This window comes from Didymosphaeria variabile (genome assembly GCF_027946475.1).
Source record: "Didymosphaeria variabile strain IMI 356815 chromosome Unknown scaffold_6, whole genome shotgun sequence".
Lineage (NCBI taxonomy): Eukaryota > Fungi > Ascomycota > Dothideomycetes > Pleosporales > Didymosphaeriaceae > Didymosphaeria > Didymosphaeria variabile.
In genome coordinates, this window is record NW_026611625.1 from 1,793,591 (window position 1) to 1,815,763 (window position 22,173).

Sequence of the window (22,173 nt, forward strand, 5' to 3'; positions counted from 1 at the left end):
TGTTCAAGTATTTAAGGCGAACGCGAATTAGACCTGAATGTGCTGCTTCGTCTTACATCCGCCGTCGTTGAGCGTTCCTGGCTTTGCCTTTTCGAGCATCGACACATGCACAACGGAACCATTGAGATATTGTCTTAACACCAGGAATTGAATCTGCAGAAACTTATGCGGATATCGTCGCGAGGTCGGAACAGTACGGGGCGGACAAGGAGTACGCAGATCCGCCAACGGCGTGCTCAAATGGGACATACATATAGGAGTGGGGAGAGCAGTCTTTGTGAGGGTTCCGAGAGATGATTGTTTTGCAATGGGTACCATCCTATTGCGAGGGTGCACGAAGGGATTGCGGAATTATTTGAGGAGGCGCTGGGAGGGTGACGAGAGGCTGTGCATGCTGGCCGGACCCACTGGCACTCGAGTGATGATGGAGCAGGGATATAAATTACCAAACGCGTATGCAGGTATCAAAAACCTAGATCGACGCCATGCACCTGTCCCAACCATCATATGCCAATCCTCATTACCATTATGCGTGTTCGTGACTTCTGTGCTTTTAGCCCTTCTTACTTTTGTGGTCAGAATCAAATCAAGCAAATACTAAGTTCTCCGACCCAAATATATGCAGTATCGCTGGCGCCTTAATGTACACCATTTGTAACAGCCTTCTTCGATCTGCGCTCCTTGACTGCGGCGGCAAGGTCTTCGAGAGTGTTGACGGTGGTATCCCAGTCGATGCACGCATCAGTGATTGAGATACCCTTCTTGAGCGCGCCTGGGCCTTCCGCTGGGACCTTCTGGTTGCCCTCGTTGATGTTGGACTCGATCATCACTGCGACGATGCCGGTCTCGCCGTCACGGATCTGCTCAGATATAACCTTAGCTACCTTGGGCTGGTTTCGGTGGTCTTTGTTGGAATTGCCTGAAGCAGATTAGTCATGGGTTTCTATCAAGGCAAAGGTAAGGTACCATGCGAGCAGTCGACCATCATGACTTCGGGCAAGTTCTTCTTCCTCAGAGCTTCTCGAGCAGCCTTGATGCTGTCTCTGTCAAAGTTGGTGCCCTTGCTTCCGCCACGGAGAATGACAAAGCAGTGCTCATTTCCTGCCGTCCTGGTGATGGCAGCCAGGCCCTGTTTTGTCACACCCATGAAATGATGCTTAGCAGCCGCAGCGCCAATGGCATCGACAGCGACGGTCAAGCCTCCGTCGGTTCCATTCTTGAATCCAATAGGGAAAGAGAGACCGGAAGCCAATTCACGGTGCAATTGTGATTCCGTAGTGCGTGCGCCGATAGCACCAAGCGAGATGAGATCAGCGAGGAACTGCGGCGAAATCGTATCCAGCATCTCAGACGCGATAGGCATGCCCTTTGAAGTCAAGTCGCAGTACATCTTGCGCGAGACGCGCAGACCCTTGTTGATCTGGTAGCTCTCGTTGATGTCAGGGTCGTTGATAAGACCCTTCCAGCCGACTGTGGTCCGCGGCTTCTCGAGGTAGGCACGCATGATGATGAGAAGCTCTCCACTGAGCTTGTCGGCGAGAGCCTTGAGGCGGTCGCAGTATTCTAGGGCGGTCTCGGGGTCGTGAATAGAGCAGGGCCCGACCATGACGAGGAGGCGGTCATCCTGCTGGGTTATGATCTTGATGCATTCTTTGCGGCCGCGAAGGACGGTTTCTTCGGAGGCCTTGGTGATGGGAATCTCGGCGGAGAGGAGCTGAGGTGGGATCAACGGGTCGTAGCCGAGAACTGAGGCGCACGTCATTAGCATTGGCTATCCATGGGCACATCTGGCCTGAGGGCTTACCGCGCACATCGTCGCTAACAGCGTTCTGGTTCATGTTTGCGGATACGGGGTCGGCCATGGTGGGCGATGGGCGTTCTTTATGAGTGGAAGTCAGTATGGATTTGTGGTGTGACCAGGGTTGCAATTGACCAACGGACTGCGTGTACACTGGCAGGGGGGGAGCGGTCAATAGAGTAAGTGCTGGTGTGTAGGCATGCGAAGGGCGCGCCTTGTAGGCCAATGGGATGAGGGGTAATGTGCAGATGGGAGGGGCAATTGGACAAAGACGTCGGGAAGCGTACCTTGGGGAGACTCGCGGGGTTGTGCTCGCAGCAGGTTGCGTCCGGTGTCGGGGGTCGAAAAGGAACGCGAGCGAGGCAGACGTGGACGGACAGAGGCGATGAAGGTCACAGTCACGTCGTCGCGGGCAAAATAATTTCGAGCTACGGTGGGGTTCCCGCGTCACCGCCTTCGACCAGGGCCTGGGCCAAGCGATCAAAGTGCCCGCCGGCTTCTCAGGGGCGTTTGGCGCTTTCGCTTTGCCTTGCTCGACGATGCATCTGATCCACCACCGAGTGCATCCACGGCTCGCCAGTCATGCGCTCAAGATCCTGTCCATCGCGGGCCCTATAGCAGCTGCATTAAGAGCTAACATGGGCATGTGATCCGTTGCTCATTTCCCCGTACACCACAGCGGACATGGTTGCGCTCATCAGCCACGAGCACGAAAACCACAGCAGCGCGTCTGCTCCATGCACTCGGCCTTGCACCTCCAGTCGTCCACAGACGTAGCCAACCGCGACATCGCCATCCGTCTACCCGCTATGGCGCTGTAAGCCGCCCACCCGGACCTGCATTCGTGAATCAACCGGCCATCTGAAACGGCTGCTCCAAAGCGACTTCCCCTGACCTGCATCCCGCGCCTGTTACAAAACACATGCGCCCGCACTTGGCTTCCCCCAAAGCTCCAGTTCACCCCAACCCTCGCTGTTTATCGATACCGCTGCCCGGGCCCCCTCACCGTGCTGTGCGCGCCTGACTACACAACCACCCACCCACACATAAGCACTCGCTGTTCCCATCAACTCGATGCTGGCATTCCACACCATGAACACTAAGCGGCGACGGGACGACGATTCAGATTCCGACGACGACCGGTACCTCAAAGTGCGTGTTGCGGACATTTGGACAATCTAAACAGCTGACCATCGACAGAAATCAAGACCATGGAACGTACAACCGAGCCTACCATGGGCTGAGAAGCGCCCACACAACACAAACGGTTTCTCTGGATATGTCTCAAAAGCCTCACCGCCACACATAGTGCCCGGGCTTGAGGCAGTGACGCCCGCCGAGTCCGAGCACAGCGAAGCCAACTCGCCCGCCTCACTACCAGAAGACCCTCAGATCATATTATCACCGCACGGCGACATAGACTACTCCATGCAAATGGACGAAGACGAGCCCGACGCCGTGGCCAGCCAGCCGCCAGATTCGCCATTCATCACCAACTTCCGGCCCGCAAAGCTGAACTTCGATCTCTTCAACCGCGACCAGGTGAAGCACGCGCCTGACATATCGCATCGTATCCCAACGCCCATATACCCGTCCTTTCAGAACGCAGGTGTCATAAATGGACTAGGATATCCAAATAGTGGTCTCGCGGGCGGAATGGCAACGAGCAACGGCTACCTCGGCATCCCCTCTGCTCCCGCCAGTGAATCAAACGTGGGGATACCGCACCGGAGACAGCGCAGCCAGGATAGGACGATACGCATGCCGTCACCCATTTCGGAAGACGAAGATATCCCAGACACGCCTACGGCTCAGACGCAGTCGCAGCTCTCACGTCTTAGTGTGACGACGAACTACAGCTCTGACCGCATGGACATGGAAATGCCGCCTCCGTCGGCCACGCCCACACGCGGAAGGAAGCGGAGTGGCGCTCTCACCGGCATGGGCCGCTTCAGCATGGGTTATCGAGACGACTGCGAGAAGTGTCGGTTGCGGGTCCCAGGGCACTATTCGCACTTTCTCTAAAGCCACGATATAATCGCTGGCAGTCGATTCTACCATCAATGAATCTACACATTCAGAATATGCTTTTAGGATCAGAATCTCGGGAGCACGGGCATATTCTCACCATTCACGAACCGCGGTAGATGCACTGGCATTATTATCTGCAACCGCTTTTGCACCAACTCCGCAAGGCAGGAGTTATTTCTTGTCGTTCAGCGACTCAATACATTTACTGGCGTATGCGCAGAGCGCGATCCGTTTTACGAAACAATGTCCGAAGGACAATCAACATACAAGCATCATCATAAACCCATCAATCAAACCAAATTCCAACATCCTCGCTACATGTCCGTCGATACCTTCAGCCCTATGCTCAACCTAATCTCGTACCCTAGCATGACTTGTGGGCCTCTGGAAAAGCTTTTTATGTGACATGATAAACCAGCCTGGCTTCCTTCGATCCACTCTACGAATGCAAATGTGACTCTTCTACGCAAAAAACGCTATCAGCTTCGCATCTCACCGCCTCTACCTCGTATGGATTGTTGAAAAGCACTCAAGCCCATGCATGCCGAGCAAGCTTGCAAAGGCCACCAAATGGTTCCAACCGGAGGGTGCCCCCCGTCCCATGTCTCCCGGGTTTTCGATCCCGAAACGAAACGCCCTGCCGTCTCAGATGCAGCCGCCAGGCTCATGACACGAGATGCGAGGGTGGCTACACCGCTAATTTGTTGCTAACTTCATGCAATGCACTGCTTCATTAGACAAGTAATTGAGGGAAGATATCAGTCATCTAGTTTTTTACGAGCGGCGTGAAGTTTCTAGTAGTATCCAACACAAGCACAGCCGTGCCAGCAAGACCGTATCGGGTATCATACCCAAGCGCTTAAGTAAACCAATCAGTAACCCCGTCCCAATGCTTGCACTCCTCGTCTGCCATCCCATGGGCTATATACGTGCGCCTCTTATGTATACTGACAGCCTCCTGCAGTGTAGGCCACTCCACCGCGCTCCCATCAGCTGTACTCTCCTCTGAAACGTCATGCTGTTCCTAGATATTCTGGACGTTCAAGATGTCCTCAGTATGGACGGCCGAGCCGGTTCGCCGATTTGGTGTTGGCGCGACGGAAGTCGGAGGAGGTGTCGAAGGTAGAACTGGTGTCAAAAACGGACTGTTAGACGGTGAAGACCACAGATTTAAGGGTGAGGATGGCGTGGTTAGACTGTTTGTTTCGACGAGCTCTTCACGCGGTGAACCGAGCTCAAAGTCGAAGGGAGGGATGGTCCAAGTTGTTTCGGAGAATGCAGGGCTCGTTGTGGGCAAGGACAGCACCTCAGGTTCTGACACTATCTCTGGCTCTGATACTGTGTCTTGTGACGATTGCATTGAGACTTGGGGTCTTGGGTAGCCCTTGTACACGACTGCCCAGGTGTCGTCTTCTGAGCTCTCATTGTCGCTGTCGGGCGTGAAGGCTTCGCGGACACTTCGGAGTAGTTCTTCAAAATCAGACTGAGGTCTGGAGCTTGAGGAAGATTGAGATGTAGGCACAAGCTCGTTGCTTTCCGTCTCAGTGCCGATGCCGATTTCACGATTCTCCGGCTCTCTACGCCATGCACCGGCCACGGTTTCCTCATGGGGTTCGTCGCCAAAGGTTTTTGGGATTATGAGAGTATTACACGCTATTTCGGTCCTTTCAGTTTGCGATGTCGCTATCACCTTCTCATGTGGCAATTCTCCTAGGGGCACACTGTTCGGACATTTTGAGCACCAGCAGGGGCTGGCGTGACCCATTTTGAGGAAATCCTCGACACTCACCGAAGAGGTGGTCCCAGACAATGGTCCCTGAGGAGCCCCATAACCGAACAGCGACCATCTCAAAGCCTCGTCCAAGCGGGCCACACCGCTGATATGAGGTGGGACCATCGTTGTGCGCGGTTGTGATGGAGCACAAAATGGGTGGGGGTACGTGAAAGGCGCGGTTGTAAGCGAAGACCGACACGTTCGGCCATAACCAGAATAGTAATGATGCAGCGCCTGAGCGGGATCTTGGCCAGTTACCAAGTCTGCAACAGGAGGTTGTGGTGGTTCCTCGAGTATATACTCAGGGCTGAAATCGACGGGACGGAATGGGGAAGGTGTCGAGGGAGGATTAGGCATAACCTTTGGCGTGAGAACAGGGGAGGCGGCGTGCGGAGAGGTAATAGGGAGTGGCGAAAATGAAGAAGCTGTAACGTGAGGAAACTCAGATCTTTGTCGACACGCGGGGACAGACGGCTGCGCAACCAGCGAAGGGAGTGAAGAAATTGACACACATGCGGCCAGCGGCTCTTCAAGAGCGGCTGTGTCGGTCCTCTGCATGGCAAGAGCCTGGCATACCGATGCAACGGCCTCTTGCGCCGAGGTGGAGGGCGCCTCAGCGAACGTCCTTTTCGTCTGGGAGTTCCGGGTCAAAACTGGACGTGTGGGTTCACTCGCTGGCACCGAATGTGCCGCAGGAGGAGAGCTCGCGAGGAAGGCTGACAGAGGGAAAAAGCGCGACTCCTTTTGTCTGGTTTGCTCCTGGTCATCAGTCGATGGAGAAGCCTTGGCGTGAGGGATGTAGGGCTTAGGCTGCAAATGAACACTCTCAGGGACCGAAGGCTCCAATGTTTTATCTGGACGGAATTGGGGTGCCCAATGGTGCCGCACTGTATCCATAGGCGTGGTGGTATTGTCCCGTGGCTCGCTGCGCGTTGACCCGCTGTTCAGGCTCAGTGCCACAATTTTGTCACAGATCTCACCCAAACCCTTGTTCTTCTGCGCGTCCCGATTGCTCTGTGAAGTGTATTTGAGCTTGTGCTTGCCCGCTCGTTTACCGCGACGTCTGCTCAGTTTGGGAATAGGATGAACGAGGTCAAACGCCCACTTCATCTGCGTTGGTGACTGCTCGAGCTCTGCGAGAACACTGAAGCGGTTTGCTATAGTACATCAGTGGGCCACATCACGGTAGGTTAAACGGACGCACGCGTTGGAGCAAAGCTTTGCTGTGGATTACATGGCGCTTGGCTCGTGGCGAACATGTCTGGGGAGCGCACCATGCGTCGCTCAACGGATTTGACTTCGCGAGTTTGCGTTGAGTACGGCTGTTTGCGAGTGCAAGGTCTGTTGTAATAAGGGGAACCAGTCAGGATAGATGCCATGCGATGCTCGTCTAGCGGTAGTTATCAAGTACGACGTAGGGAGGGATAGGGTATGGAGAGGAACGCGAGAACGCGTGGAAATGATGCAGCGCGAATAGCGTGACGAAGGCGGCCAGGGACGTTACAGCATGATTCCATGTGAGTGCGTCCTCTTGAGGAAGGGGTCGACCGAAACAGTACTCATAGAAGGGGAAGGCTCGGTCAGCAAAAGCATGTTGTGAGGTTTTTGAGTCGCTGACTGGACTTTATCGATCAGCAGTGATACGGACTTTTGCAAAAGAGGATGACAGAGATGCGAGTGCCGTGATGACTGATTAGCAGACAGGGTTGTAGAGCAAGAATGGTGGAGACGAATTGCTTTATGCCGCTGTACAAGCAGATCTAGGCTTCAGTCCAACGTAAGGCCACTTTAAACCCACACTAAAATGGGGGCCCCGCGTCCCGCTTGTCGAATTTTCATACCTGGCTCGTTGAGATATTGAGTCTGTCGCCCAAATCCAAAGCTTGACGTTTGGCAAGTGCTGGTAAACATGTGCAGCGCTGGGTGGAGGCTGCCCCACGATATGCAGCGAAGTCTCGTGATCCTTTTCTTTTCGCATTTCGGATATGCAGTCTTCTAATCCTCTTCGTTGGCAGTACTGACTAGCTTTGGAAATCAACCAGTGATCATATCACAGCGGTTCGAAGGCTCAGTTGGGAGCATCGAGATACTAGCGCAAAACGTTAGTTGACAAAGAGCCACCACAACAACCAAAGTTGCGTGCTCGACGGTGCTGCATTTGTTATCGCAAGCACGAAAAGACGCGCAGCTGGCACAGACATGGGCACTCTCACAATATCATCGTCGTTGACAATGCCAGGTTAGTCAGGCTTGGCAGGAGACCCTAGCATGACGCAAATTAAGATCTTGGTGGAAACTTCCCCCCACATTGCTAAGGTGAGCAACGGCTTCCGACCATCACGGCACGAGCACGCACGCACTCTGCCCCGCTCAGCACCTCTCCTCCTCGCCTCTCCTCCGCTCCGGGCGCTCCAGGATAATTGGCTAACTGAACCTGCGCGCAATTATCTTGGAGCCGCGTCCTCCCCTCCAACTTCTCGCACATCACCATGGCGACTAGCCACGCCGATATTCCCGCAGTCGCTCCCCAGAAGCAGCCTCGCCGCTCCGTCAACCGCATCATTCCAGCCGTTCCCCACCGCTTCTCCCGTCCGCCCGCCGTGAGGCCCCTCACACCCGAGGAGTTTACCACGGTGACCCAGCGCGACCCCGACAAGCAGCCCGCGATCAAGAGCGCAAAGCCAGAGGCAGCCCCTGCTGCTGTCGAGACGCCTCTGACACCGGACTCGCGAGTATCGCCAGTTGAGAATCGCGATGAGGAGGAGCATGCATTAGCAAGCTCACCCGCGCGCTCTGGGGACGATCAGGTAGAGGACTCAACCGAGACCCAAGGTCTGTTGTTGCCTCACCAAATTTCTGCGCGACATGCTCCATGTGTACTGACAGTTCGACAGGAGCCGCAACCGAAGAGCAATCGTTTCCTGCACAGACTGGAGAAGAGCTTGCTCCTACGCCGCAACCGGAGCAGCCCGTGGATGCTGCCGCGAATGGCGAGCGACCCAAATCGACCGTACGCACCGCGCTTCCGCCCGAGTTTTACCCCAGAGAGAAGCCGATGGGACACATGGAAGTTGCAGCTCACCTGCCTTCCGCCCACATTTCCGCCCATCGCCCGCAAGTAAGCGTGGAGGGGCTTGTCTTCGGCGGAATCGCCCAGGAGTCTCCCGCTATGCCATCCACGCCGCAGGACTTCGAACAAGGTGTGCGAGCTGCGCAACAAGGCTTTTCGCGCCCTCCCCCAGGCCTTGCTCCCCCCCACCTTGCTCCACAGTTCTATCCTGGTCATTCCCACCATCCGTCAGAGTCTGCCGCCTCGTGGCCTCACCCACCATTCTCGATGGCGATGCCGCCCGACGCTGTCTATGCCAATGGGAACGAGTTTCACTCACCCGCGTACCCGCCAGCATCGGGCGCTTTCCAAGCTCCCTTTGCGGCTCCTTTCTCACCCCAAGTCGGTCCGGTGTCGATGAATGGTGTCGCTATGAGATCGCACTCACAGTCTCCTAGCAAATCCCAGCATGGTGAACCCGGGCCCGGTTCCAACTATTGCGAGGAGCCACAGAATGTTCTGTATGCAAACGAACTTTCGTTAGCCAAGCAGACCACCTCCGAAGGCTACGACACCAGCAAGCATATATTCAATCAGTTCGGCAACCCTGAGTTCACTGACTACGTCCTGCACATACGGTCGCCAGAAGCCATGCTGTGGTCCATGCCCGTGCATGCAGTCATGGTATCTCGAAGCCCAGTGATCTTCGAGGCCCTCCGACACAGCACGCCGCCTCCCTTCCAAACCAAGGATACCAGGCGATCGGCTGAGGTCCTAATTGATGATAGGTTTGTTACGCCCGAGTCTTTGAATGAAGCGATTAAGGTTCTTTATGCTGCACCACTGCTACCTGCGGAAGCTTTCCTCTACAACCTGAGCCCATACAACGTGGGCCATGATCAAGACTATGCGTCCAACGAGGCTCGCAAACGTATGGGTCAAGCTATTAGCTACGCTGCTGCTGGGAGAGTGCTGCAGATCCCTGAAATGCAGGCCTGTGGTCTGCGGATCGCTAAGTCGCTCCTTCGCTGGGACACGCTTGACATGGTTCTTCATTTCGGATGCTCGGCGAACAAGACGACTGTACAGCCTAACGGCTTCGGGGCCGACAATCGCATTCTTGAGACATACGCCGTACCATTGCTCGACGATGCGCTTGAGTTCATCGCATACAATTTTCCGTCGGACTTCGCACTGTACTCGATAGCGCCAGAACTGCGTCAGAGCCCACGATTACCGGCTGTGGTTGAGTCTAAACAGCCTTCGCACAATCCGCGACTGAGTAAGATTCGGTTCGGCGATGCTCCTCCGGAAGATGAGCTTAAGCCTAGCCCTGTCACACAGCTCCTTTCAAGCATCCTGCTATCTCTCCCGCTCGCTCTACTGGATCCACTCTTCAGCCACCCGGCGGCCGCCAACCAAGTTGGGTGGAGTGGCCTGGTGCGGATTATGCGAGAGGTGATCGAGGAGCGTGAAAAGCGTCGCCAGAAAGTCTTGAAAAGTCTAGTTAAGTCTCTGGATTCATCAATCTCCAGGGCTTTGCTGGAGAACGTCTATCGAGAGGAACACGTCGAGCCTACCTCGGAACGCGCTTCAGGATTCAAACCAGTGGCCGTTCGCCCATCGGAGCAGACTTGAAAGCCTGTATTGATGCATGGTAATAAGGCAATGTGGGACTACTCAAGACGAAACATTCTTTTGGAGATTTCACACATGGTAACGACCAAGCGGACGTGGGACACCACGCAAGACTTGGTGAAATTCTGGATTCGGGGCGAAAGGTTTGCCCTTTCAAGGCATGGGAGGTTCTTGGTTTCTGCATGGCAGAATCTGCGTTTCTGATATTCAAGCATTATAGCCAGCGACTTGGGCGTTCATACCAGGCGTTTCCGGTCGATACCTTCTGCGTTTCCATGGCGGCCAGGCATTGAGCCTTTAAAAAAGTACGAGATGACGAGCATACCAGCATTCAAAATGACGACGAGACGAGGCGACCGAGTACCCTTCCCTTTCGCTTTTGTACATCACCCACCCACAGCATCATGTGCCGTCTTTTTCTTCCTCACCACCGGGGCGATACCATGGTCGAGCGTGGGCGGACTTGCGGGCGGAACGGCAAAGTTCACCCTTGGATATTGGGAGATGTCTTCTCGCTTCTGTCCCCTCGAAGGTAGAGCTCGGCGATATTTGATCGCGAGCTCGGATTTCGACCAGATAGTTATGTAGATAGCACCTTCGGGGTGAAAAATGCATTTCATGGTACTGGTTAGCGTGCGACACCACGGTATGCGGGCTTGGTCGGAGATGGCGGACGTGTGCTCGCTCGTCTCAAGCCTTTCGTGCAAGCTTGGGACGCCGCGGCCCCGCTTTTGTGAAAGCTTGATCCCCTCGCGCGATGCTCATTACAGATGGTGGCGGCTTTTAGCTGGGAACAAGCACCTCGTTTGGCTGGTCGCATCTGCCAGCCTTTGGTGGCGCGTCGAAACGGCAACGTCCCGGCTCGCTCTTTCACTATGGCCGAGGGCGGGAAAAGGTGGCGTTTATACGTGCTGTGGCCCCTGTTGAGGACCCCATGATGCTTATATAGCTGGCAGGGTTCTGCCGACGACGTCAACGCGCCTCGCTGCACAGCACAGCTTCAGCCTTTTTCTTCTATCCTTGTTTGCTTGCGCAATTCCATCCTTCTTACAAACACAGTGCTGGAGTGGATTTGGTACATTGAACTCAATACCAACGCGACACGGGATTTATCCACGGCCCGGCTTTGCAATCATGGACCGCGCCGCAGACGGCAGTGCAACACTCCACGACGACAAATCTCAAGCGCCTTCTGCTTCGACTACCGCATCGATACACAGCTCACAACAACAACAAGCCCAGCAAGATGCGATACAAGAGAAGGCGCAACAAGTTACTGAAGGTCAGGCTGACGAGAGCGGGAATGCAGGAGCACCGCTGGAGCCGTCGAAGAGTCGACCAAGCATAAATAATGCGGCCGCAATACCTAATGGCGGTCTGACGGCATGGCTGCAAGTGCTTGGGGCTTTCTTCTTGTTCTTTAACAGTTGGTATATCTCAGACCCCATCTTACACTTACAGCTGTCAGCACGGGACACGGCGAAAGTTTGGACACTCACAATGAGCTGTGCTATCCCATGACCCATTATGGTATCCAGGCTTTTGCCGACGATCGTAGCAATTCGACACACTTCGGACGATTTGAAGCTGATTGTGAGCACAGGGGCATAATCAATACTTTCGGATCCTACCAAGCATACTACGAAACTGACCTCCTCACCAGCTCCACACCCAGCGCCATATCATGGGTAGGGTCAATACAAGCTTTCCTCCTCCTCGTAGTAGGCATGATCTGCGGCCCACTTTACGACAGAGGCCACTTTCGCCTTCTCCTCATCGGCGGCTCCTTCCTGCTCGTCTTCGGCCAAATGATGCTCTCTCTCTGCCATGAATACTATCAAGTTCTCCTCGCGCAGGCAATTTGCATTGGCTTCGGCTGCGGTTGCCTTTTCATCCCTTCCGTGGCCATCCTGAGCACTTATTTTACTACTAAGATTGCGACCGCCATGGGCATCGCCGCAAGCGGGAGCTCTCTCGGAGGTGTAATATACCCAATCGTCTTCCACAGACTCCTCCCGCAAATCGGCTTCGCCTGGACCACCCGTGTAATCGGCTTCATCGTCCTGGGCACAATGATGATCCCCAACTTGGTGATGCGCGTGCGCGTGCTCCCTGCGAAGTCGCGCAGCCTGTTCGATTTCCCCGCCTTCAAGATGCCCGCGTACAGCCTCATGGTGGCCGGCTTCTTCGTCGGCTTTATGGGACTCTACATGCCATTCTTCTACGCGCAGGTATACGCACTGACCGACCACATCACCAACACTAATTTAAGTTTTTACCTCCTCGCCATCATGAACGCGACCTCCGTCTTCGGACGTATTATCCCCAACTACCTTGCTGACAAACTCGGCCCTTTCAACGTCGTCATACCCTGCACGATTCTGTCCGGTGTCCTGTGTTTCTGCTTCATCTCTGCAAAATCGGCCGCAGGCATCATCGTGCTCATGGCGTTCTACGGGTTCTTCAGCGGGACATTTGTTTCCCTGCCGCCGACGATTATTGTGCATTTGAGCTTGAAGGAGAGGGGAAAGATTGGGACAAGGCTGGGACAGAGTTTCGCCGTTGTGGCGGTCGGGCTGCTGGTCGGCACGCCTTGCGGCGGCGCGATTCTGGATCGGAGCGGGTTTTGGGCAGTGTGGGTGTATGGTGGGGTTATGCTGTTGGCGAGTGCAGTGTTGTTGTGGGCGGCGAGGGTGGCGCATAGGGGGTGGAATTTGAGCGTGAAGGCTTGAGCCAAAGGAACAGGAGTGGGCTGCTGTACAGGGGACTGTCCCAAGCCTGGCTACAGTTGGCGTTGTATTGCTCAACCTGGGGTTGAATCACCTGGCTTTGATGACCAGTCCTGGGCTGCTATCTATAAAGTTCCGGGGCACTGCACACAGTAGCATTTGTGGCATTTGGTCTCGCAGGATATACCGCAAGCGAAATGATAGCATGTGTGCAGCATTGAGTGCTGGCACGCTCGAGTAATTTGTAAACGGAAATCAGACTCCTAAGTCCACACATGAAGCAAATCGGACATAACGGCATGTCTCGTTATGTATTATCGTACGGGGTATCTTTTCGGTCGTAATGCTCTACTCATTCTCGTCTTCTTCGTCGTCTTGTGCTCGTGAAGCCCTCCCGGCTGTGCTGCCCCGTGGCTGAACGCGGTCTGCCTTTTCTCCAACATACGAAGACCCCATCCAATCAGTTTTGCACTTCGGACAGCGTTTACCGTTGCCCTGCCGCCCGCCAAAGAACTGGTTCGCGCACCTGGTATGCCATCGTACGCCACAGTCTCTGTTGTCGCATCTCAAGCCGATGGTGACGATCTCCTGACACCCTTCACAGTCTCTTATCCTGATGATGGGCTCATTCTCTTCATCATCGTCTTCGGGAGGTGGTTCATTGTACGTTTCCTTTAGGTAATTTCGGAGCTCCAAAAGTCCACGTGGCGCGAGCGAGTAGTAATGGGATCGCGACTCTTGAAAGAAGCCTTGTGTAACGAGTATTTGCAGCACTCTCTCGCAATCTCCGTGACTGATGGACTTAACATTTGATTCGACTTGCGTCGGTTCCTCGCCTGCGTCCACTTGAGTCGCTGCTTGACTCTGGCGGTTGCGCGGCGGCGCTTTCGCCAATTGCTTCGCCCGCATTTGTTTGACAGCCATAATCTCTCTTGTCCTCGAGTTGTTCTCTTCGAACATTGCGTCCAAGAGACGCTTGATGTATGCGATCTCATCGGGCGTGAACGAGGTCGCGAGCTGGGTGAAGGTGTCTGAAGCTGTGTTGACTAACGCGTACGTCCGATCGCCTTTCATCTGTTCGCGAGCGGATAGGATCTCGAAATCGAAATGTGATATTTTGGCGTTCGTGTTTTGTATCAGCGAGGTGATCATCGGCTCCGTGATATCGCCTTCCAACCGTGGGCGTGCGGGGTCTGGTAAGTCGAGTAAGCCCAAGTCATCTCCATAGCCATACTGCACAAGGTGGGCGCAAGACGGTATACTGACATTGTGCTGAAAGTATAGCAGCGACGACTGGTTTCAGCGTGTCGCTTGTGAAGACTGAGTTTGAGAAGAAGGCGTGCAGGAACGCGCGATGAGCATCGTCATAGACAGGCGCCTCAGGAGAATCGTCGCGGTAGCCATTGCCTTGCCGCCGTGACATGGTGAGATGTTGTGTGCTCTTACTGAGGGATAGGCGCAGTGTGCAAAATGCGGGAGTAGCGGCGCGTACGCGAACCTTGGAACCTTGGTGGAAATCGCGCGCGCACGTGATGTTCTAGGGACCTCGGGAACAAGGGGTAATCAAGATGCAGGGTCTTCGCAAGCTATTTTTGGCTCACCATAACTGAGCTGGACATGGCAAAAGCTTCAGCCTGGAGGACCTCAGGGTGAGATACAAGAGCAGGACAAAGCTAAGTCTGACGAATCTGGAGTCTTGGCAGCTGTCCATGACGGTCTGAACAACAGCAACCGCATCGTTACCCCCGGCCAGCGTTATTACACCAATGGTTGATGGTCGTCCTTCGGCCAAGGCATCGCAACGAGCGCAGGTGGATTGGATACCCAGGTATGTGTTCCCAATTTGCGTGTCCACGCGACAGTGGTTCAAGACACCAGAGCAGTGGAGGTCAAGAGCCTCACGGCGGCAATGCAAATGGTAGATGTCACCATGTGCACGGAACAACGCGCCGGTACACTAACTTCCAGGTCATGCAGGGGTAGTCGCCGCGGTGGCAGCACACACGACGGATAGCTTGTGTGCTATCGTGTGGTCTGGGCTGTCGTCGTGTTTAGTTGGTCGGGCAGCAACGTCCGCACTGTAGCACGACCAAGTTGCGGTGAAGGGTGCGCTAGAGGGGACGCAAAGGGATTGCATGATTGCAAGCAGAAGCGCGACCTGGCGGGGGATGAGCGCTTACCGAGGTGTTCGCTCCGCTGACGCTCCTTCTGGCACAAGTGCTGTGTTCAAGAGGCGGATTGTCTGCAGATCAAGGGTCCAGGCGGTCATGGAACTTTGGGTGGCCAGCAGCAGGAGGTGAGTCGAAACAGGATCGGCCTTGAGCCTGTTTCTGCCCCGGTCAGCTGGCCGAGCGTCGGACGGGCAAGACAAGCACTCGTTGTCGAGCTTGAGCATGCGACGCTGCATTGATAGGCAGCCGGCAGCTGACAGGGCACAGGGGCGCGGCGTCGAAGGGCTGGGCCAGGCGAAGCGCGATGACGGCGTTCATCCACTCCCGACTCGTCCCAGATGCCGATCTCCTTCGAGGCAGGATTTTCGATTCCTCACTTATCTCTCGATCCGCCGCTCTCTCCTCAGTGCACTGAGCAGTTCCGCCCTCTTCGCCCTGCTAACCTACCGTTCCGCCGGCGGAGTCGTTCTGCTGCTGCGTCCCGCTCAACGTCTTTCGTTTTCAGGGCACGCTCGAGTCCCTGCAGCCGCTCCCCGAAGCGAGCCCTTGACGACATCGCGCCCCAGACCACACCGCGCAGCCACGCACGCACAAAAGACATCCCGGAACCGGCTCAACCGTCGTCGCAGTGCCACTGCGCCTCCAACATCCCTCACCACTCCCAAAACCACCGTCTGCCTGCTCGTACGCACTGTGGCTTACTACTCGCACCTCTCCGGCGCGGATGACAAACGCGCACCCAACTACGTCATCGGCAGCTTCTTTGAGCAGCCTCACCTCTCGACCCCTTCACTCCTCCACCTTAGCATATCCACCCGACTCATTACGCCACCTCTCTTCTTTTCATGACCCTATCGCCTATACTCTTGCGCCCGTAGTTTGCCCGGCGCCGCAGCTCCACTTCGCAGCCCCGTGGAACTCAGAATCGTAATGTCGACGCCCGCGCTGTCGCCTCGGCCGCGCGAGACGTCACACCCAACCACCCAGACCCGCTCCTCGAGACCTACACCCAAGCCACGAACCGGTGCCGCTCGAAGTCCTGTCAAGTCCACCCCGCTCACGAACCGCCGCATGAATGATCTCAAAACACCAGGCATTAGCACCGGCCACGAGCCCAAGACGCCCAGCCCTAATTACTTCGGCCTGGCCGTCGATGCAAATGCCGAAAAGGATGTCTTCGCATCCAGCGCTGCCCAGCACATCCGTGGAAATTGGAGTCCGCCATCTTCAAATGTGCGATCCACCGCTGCCGCGTCACCTCGCGTCATACCTGTGGACCAGAATCCTGAATTCGAGCAGTTCAGACGCCAATCCGAGAACAACAGAGGATTTGCCCTAGGACGTTTCGACTTCGGCACATCGCAAGGCTCCATGCCATCGCCTAGTAGTTCAGCGTTCGGCTTCATGAAGGCTCCTCCGTCCCCGCAGTCGATGACGTTACCGACAACCCAGAATGAACAGCATGAGGGCAGGAAAGATGACGCAGGCGACCACGAACCTAAACCCCGGTCACCGAAACGTCTTCTTTCCACAGAGTCGTCCATTGTGTACGACCGGCCACGGCGGAATTCACCTGCTAGTTTTCTGGACCAAGACAACTATGGACGCACGGACGAATTGGCCAAGTTCGCTGAGATGAGGAACGTTCGCCCGTCTCTGCCTCCGCGAGACTCATCACAAAAGTTAACGTTGTCTTCCCATCGTGCAGATACTTTGCCAGCACATGTCGTCGACGATAGTAAAACGGAAGGGCCCTCTATGGTCACGCCACAATATATTGTCAACATACTCGAATCTGCAGTAGAGGAAGTCTTACTACTAGATCTTCGCGTCTCTACACAATACGCAAGATCCCGCATCCAAGGTTCCCTCAGTCTCTGTATACCTACGACACTACTGAAGCGTGCATCTTTCACCGTACAAAAGCTAGCCGAAACTTTCAAGGACGACGAAGAGAAGCAAAAGTTCGAGCAATGGCGGAGTAGCAAGCACATCGTTGTGTACGATGCAAATTCATCGCAGATGAAGGATGCGGGAACCTGCATCAACACACTTAAGAAGTTCACTAGTGAAGGCTGGACCGGCGGATCCTACATCATTCGGGGTGGCTTCCAGGAATTCGCATCCAAGTTTCCGAATTGGATATCGAGAGGTTCAACCCTAGTGGCGAGTTCCCCTGCATCTTCTGCTGGGAATGAGCCTGGCTTTCCATCCATAGCCCCGGTCATCGGAGGCTGTCCCATGCCAGCCACGCAGAATGCTGCGAACCCCTTCTTTGGCAATATTCGGCAAAACATGGATCTTATTGGTGGAGTAGGCCAGATGCCCGTCAAGCATCCTGCCGCAATGGCTCGATCTTTCGAAGAGGAGCTGCCGATTTGGCTACGAAAGGCCGCAAATGAGAAAGACAACGGCAAGCTTGTATCTGACAAATTCCTGCACATTGAAAAGCGCGAACAGAAGCGAATGCAGAAGGCACTCTCTGGACAGGTGTACTACGGCACCCCAACGTCCGGCATAGAGGCTAAGCAATCTGTCACATTGGCGGGTATTGAAAAGGGCTCTAAAAACCGCTACAACAGCATATGGCCCTACGAGCACTCCCGCGTCAAGTTGCAGGGTGTAAGCCCGGGAGGCTGCGATTACGTTAACGCGAACCACGTCCAGCCATCGTTTTCGAACAAGCGTTACATTGCTACGCAGGGTCCTTTACCAGCCACTTTCAACGTAAGCCTACACCCCAATCATGTTGTTGACAAGCGCTGACATGTAAATAGGACTTCTGGAACGTTGTGTGGCAACAAGACGTTCGCGTTATAGTGATGCTTACGGCCGAGCAGGAAGGTGGTCAGCTCAAGGCTCACAACTACTGGTCTGGCAAACAATATGGCCACCTGCATTTGAATACTTTGGGCGAACGCAGAGCGTCCCTTGAACCATCCAAGATTCACCGACACGGTGAGCAGTCGCGGCCTGCGCTTGGTCAACGCCGTTCCACGACTGCGAGCCCACCAAACAAAGCCGGCTATTTCCCTACTGAATCGAATACCTCGCCCAGCTCTGAGCAGCCCTACGTCATCGTTCGCAAGTTCACATTGTCGAACTCCGATGAGCCGTTCGAGCGCATGCGCGAGATCACTCAACTGCAATACTCCCACTGGCCTGACTTTGGCGCCCCAGCACACCCGACTCACCTGCTGGGTCTTATCGAACAATGCGATGCCGTGTGCAGACAGGTCAACGGTGGCTCGCCCTCGCGCCCTGACCCACCCAACACCCGCCCTGTCCTAGTGCACTGTTCAGCAGGCTGCGGCCGCACGGGCACCTTCTGTACCGTCGACTCAGTCCTCGACATGCTCAAGCGACAACGTCAAGCACGCAACGCACGGGAAACCACGCCGATGGACCTCGATCCCACCTCGCCTAACAAGACGACTCGAGGTGATAGGAGCGCGTCAATGAGTATGTCTATGAGCATGGACGAGATGACCATGTCTCGCCGCTCTTCGAGCTCATCTAGCAGCGATGAAAAATCGAGCAGAGACGATGATTGGGTCAATGAAGAGGATGTTGATTTGATCGAGAAGACGGTCGAAGATTTCAGATTGCAGCGATTGAGCATGGTGCAGAGTTTGAGGCAGTTTGTGTTGTGTTATGAGAGTGTGTTGGAGTATCTGGTGGAGCAGTATCCGAAGAGCGCGTAAGAACAGCTTGGGGGATGATTAAATGACCTGCCCTTAGCGGGCGAGTACGGCGTAAAGTAAAGTTTCTCCTCTTCATTTTTCTTTTTGATCACTTGCTTTCTTTCTGCACATGTGTTAGTTGTGGCATTTCACCCGGAGTATCACTTTTTCCGGTTCGACTTAGCATGTTATGCACGTATCATGTCCGTCTCATTGGGAGGCGTTTGCACATTGGGTTTGTGGTTTGCTACCTTTCTTTCGTACCAAGGCTAGAATCCAGCATAGGGTGTGATTTCGAGCGCTTGATTGATAACAGGGGCATCAATGGGCGGATTGGGGACATAGGAAGAATTGCATCAAAATTCTTGCACAAGATACCCTTCCAGCGTGATCATGAGTGTGTCACGTCTCTAAATTATGCTTGGATACTTTTCCAGAAGACAGTATTGTACCTGTCTAGCATCGAGGGACAGGATGTATGCAGTGAGCGAATGGACGATCTCGATCTATCAAATGAGCAACGCAAGCTATCAAAGCTACAAGCCTTCACCGTGGATATTATACACTCCTGCCAGCAGAGCAATAGCACAAACACCAACTCCACGCCGTTTTGGCCCAGACCATATGACGACCCACGCATTATGCACATGACCCATCCTCGTTCCCGTCCTCCCGTTCCGCCCAAGTCACCATATCCCTCAGTGAGATGCCACCCTGACTCGCAATCCGGGCAACCCGGCCATACACTCTCGGACGGGAAATCTACTCCTGTCCGCGCGCACCGCCCATTCTCTCGATATTGCTCAATATCCTGCTCTTGCCACCACTCGTACTCCTGTTCAGTGCCGAGGAACCGCCATAGCCAAATCCACCACCACCAGGCGCCCTCAGCCCTGATGGCTTTGAACTGCCCGAATTGCCTCGTTGATGACCCATCGCGCTCCCAGGTCGTCCACCCCCGAGGGCAGAGCCAGGCCGCGGCGCAGAAGCACCGGCGAGGAAACCTGTAGTCCGCATGTTCGGCGCGTGTTCCGCAGGAGGTGCTTGTGCTTGTGCTTGTGCTTGTGGTGCGGACGAGAGCTGGCTCTTGCGGAAGTCTTCCTGCTGCATCTCTTCCATCTTCTCGCCGCACATAGCAAGCATTTGCTCTGCGGCAGCGACGAGCTCGCCTTTCTCTACGCGCTCGGCTTCAAGATCTTGGAGCACGATGTCGTGTGAATTGCGAAGGGACTCGAGCTCCGACTGGAGGCCTGCCAGCTTGGCTTTCAGATTGTTGATCTCTGACTTCTGTTCTTCGAGTGATTTGAGATCCTCCGGCTGTGATGCTGTCTGGGTGGCAGAGGCATCTTTGTCGTCTGTCTTTGTGTACTCAGTGGGAACTACCTTGCTGAACGTGTCGTCCCTCTTCTTCTCCACTTCTTCGACCTGGCGCTCCAGTCGAATGATTTGTACACGGAGCTCTTTGCACCGTTCATCGGCTTTCTTCTGGTAGTTGTCCTTGAGCGCCTTGATCTTCTTCTCATGCTTTGCCTTGTAAGCAGCATGCAGGTCTCGAGCAACTTCGTTGACCTTCTCCGCGATTGCAGTCTGACACTCGATCTCCGAGTAGACTTTCTTGTTATTCTCATCTGGGTCAAGGAAAGTGGTCATATCGACGTTCTTGCTCTCCGCTTCGATGACCTTGGTCTCCAGATCTGAGGAGCGTGTCTCTGCTTCTTCGGCGCGCTTCTCAGCTTCAGTGAGGCGAGTGAGCAGCTGTTCGCGCTCGGCGTCGTTGCGACCAAGCTCGGCTTGCACGTCTTGGAGGAGCCTTTGCACTTCCTCGCCCTTCTTCTTCCAGTCTTCCATTTGCGCTTCGGCATACTCACGCGCGGATCGCTCGTCTCGGAGTGACTCTTGCGCTTGACCAACGCGGTGTTCGGCATCTGATACAGCTTTGACTAAAGATTCGACTTGAGCTTCTTTTCCAGACAGGCTGGCTGTTAGCGAGGAGATCTGGGATTGAAAATTTGACTTTAGCGATTCCAGCTCTCTGATAGTAACAGTAGGCATGGATCGCGGTGTCGGTGGCGGCGGCAGTTCAAAGTCCAAAAGGTTCAACAGCTGGCGATTTTGGCTTGGAGTAGAGGGTACGTTTGAAGAGCTTCCTTTCGCTGGTGAGCGTTGGTTTTGATAATATGAAAGCAAGTTTGATTCAGTTGCTGATTTGGGTGGCACACGAGCTGGCGACTTGCGACTTGGGCCAGATAAACCCTCCAACTGGGCTGTGAAGTCGAGGAGCAAGTTTGTGGTATCATTCTCCTTCCGAGTTCGGCGCGGTGTAGGAGAGGGCGTCCTTTCAGAGCGTCGAACGGTTTGAACGGTTGAAGGTGTCATTTGAGCGCGAGCACGGGGCGTGGACTACAAGATACCGTTAAGTTATTTTCAGGTGAATGGCCTGAGTGCGCTTACCGGATCATTTAGGCCATTTCTCGTAGGACTTTGCCGAAGTGCGGCAAACTTCGTCATGTCAATACCTGGCATTTCTGAAAACATGCTGAAGTTTGTATCGTCCATTTCCAGAGATGTCAGTTCTGGACCATCCGGGTTGAATTCAGTGTCGTCAAACGTTGCGTCTGCAACAATATCATCGTGAGACTGGTGGGTAGTTGTCCGCTCGTAGCTCGCGCTCTGGACCTGCTCCATGTTGCGCATGGCGACCGTCAAACCCTGGTTATCCCGCAACTCACTCTCCTTGTACGGCGAAGCTAGAAGTTTAGACGGGGTGGGTGCCGAATCGATCTCGTCTTCGGGGTACACGGCGGGTGCCCGATGGGCTGAATCGGCTGAAGGGTTACGGGACGCTTTGGTGGGCGAGCTCCTGCGCGTCCGACCGCTCATGACAGACTCCGGGCGCTCCATGGCCATTTCCTTTACAGGCGATGCCTTCTTTGGGCTCGCACGATTTGGTGGACTGCCCAGAAAGCCCTCCTCACATTCACCCAGCGACTGCTTCTTGGGTGACATCTTGACCGGACTTGCCCTCTCTTTCAATCCAAGCTTTTTTTCTGGCGACACCCTAGACGCTGGTTGTGGGACATCGTCTTCGAAGCTTGGAAGCAGTTTGCTGGGTTTCGCAGGAGCATTAGGTGCCACATTTTCCTGGTTCTCGCTGGCGATGTTCGATATGAATGGCGACGAAGGCGGCTCGTGCCAGGTCGTCGCGTCAATGTCGTCTTCTGTATGCGTGACGCTGAGCGCATTAAGCTTTTCCGGCGAGATTTCAGCCATTGGTTCAGCCATTTCTGTAAAATTGCAAAT

The 22,173-nt window shown here is 54.7% G+C and overlaps 8 protein-coding genes across 8 annotated transcripts; 4 read left to right on the top strand and 4 right to left on the bottom strand.

Moving 5' to 3' along the window:
• Window positions 1-638: 638 nt before the first annotated feature.
• On the bottom strand, window positions 639-1,862 carry ARO4 (3-deoxy-7-phosphoheptulonate synthase; the record flags this gene model as incomplete). The annotated part of the gene is made up of 3 exons (XM_056217254.1): window positions 639-919; window positions 967-1,746; window positions 1,805-1,862. 3 exons carry the CDS (start codon window positions 1,860-1,862, stop codon window positions 639-641), a joined length of 1,119 nt encoding a protein of 372 aa, XP_056068810.1.
• Window positions 1,863-2,890: 1,028 nt separating this feature from the next.
• On the top strand, window positions 2,891-3,823 carry N0V89_008500 (uncharacterized protein; the record flags this gene model as incomplete). The annotated part of the gene is made up of 2 exons (XM_056217255.1): window positions 2,891-2,950; window positions 2,999-3,823. The coding sequence occupies 2 exons, from the start codon at window positions 2,891-2,893 to the stop codon at window positions 3,821-3,823; spliced, it is 885 nt and encodes a 294-aa protein (XP_056068811.1).
• A 1,030-nt stretch (window positions 3,824-4,853) lies between these two features.
• On the bottom strand, window positions 4,854-6,862 carry N0V89_008501 (uncharacterized protein; the record flags this gene model as incomplete). Its single annotated transcript, XM_056217256.1, has 2 exons — window positions 4,854-6,760; window positions 6,808-6,862. The coding sequence occupies 2 exons, from the start codon at window positions 6,860-6,862 to the stop codon at window positions 4,854-4,856; spliced, it is 1,962 nt and encodes a 653-aa protein (XP_056068812.1).
• A 1,230-nt stretch (window positions 6,863-8,092) lies between these two features.
• Window positions 8,093-10,290, top strand: N0V89_008502 (uncharacterized protein; the record flags this gene model as incomplete). Its single annotated transcript, XM_056217257.1, has 2 exons — window positions 8,093-8,435; window positions 8,498-10,290. 2 exons carry the CDS (start codon window positions 8,093-8,095, stop codon window positions 10,288-10,290), a joined length of 2,136 nt encoding a protein of 711 aa, XP_056068813.1.
• Window positions 10,291-11,424: 1,134 nt separating this feature from the next.
• On the top strand, window positions 11,425-13,022 carry N0V89_008503 (uncharacterized protein; the record flags this gene model as incomplete). Its single annotated transcript, XM_056217258.1, has 2 exons — window positions 11,425-11,705; window positions 11,894-13,022. The coding sequence occupies 2 exons, from the start codon at window positions 11,425-11,427 to the stop codon at window positions 13,020-13,022; spliced, it is 1,410 nt and encodes a 469-aa protein (XP_056068814.1).
• A 345-nt stretch (window positions 13,023-13,367) lies between these two features.
• Window positions 13,368-14,442, bottom strand: N0V89_008504 (uncharacterized protein; the record flags this gene model as incomplete). The annotated part of the gene is made up of 2 exons (XM_056217259.1): window positions 13,368-14,212; window positions 14,286-14,442. 2 exons carry the CDS (start codon window positions 14,440-14,442, stop codon window positions 13,368-13,370), a joined length of 1,002 nt encoding a protein of 333 aa, XP_056068815.1.
• A 1,678-nt stretch (window positions 14,443-16,120) lies between these two features.
• Window positions 16,121-18,894, top strand: Ptp2 (phosphotyrosine-specific ptp2-like protein; the record flags this gene model as incomplete). The annotated part of the gene is made up of 2 exons (XM_056217260.1): window positions 16,121-17,917; window positions 17,968-18,894. The coding sequence occupies 2 exons, from the start codon at window positions 16,121-16,123 to the stop codon at window positions 18,892-18,894; spliced, it is 2,724 nt and encodes a 907-aa protein (XP_056068816.1).
• A 741-nt stretch (window positions 18,895-19,635) lies between these two features.
• Window positions 19,636-22,155, bottom strand: N0V89_008506 (uncharacterized protein; the record flags this gene model as incomplete). Its single annotated transcript, XM_056217261.1, has 2 exons — window positions 19,636-21,273; window positions 21,325-22,155. 2 exons carry the CDS (start codon window positions 22,153-22,155, stop codon window positions 19,636-19,638), a joined length of 2,469 nt encoding a protein of 822 aa, XP_056068817.1.
• Between the last annotated feature and the right edge of the window lie 18 nt (window positions 22,156-22,173).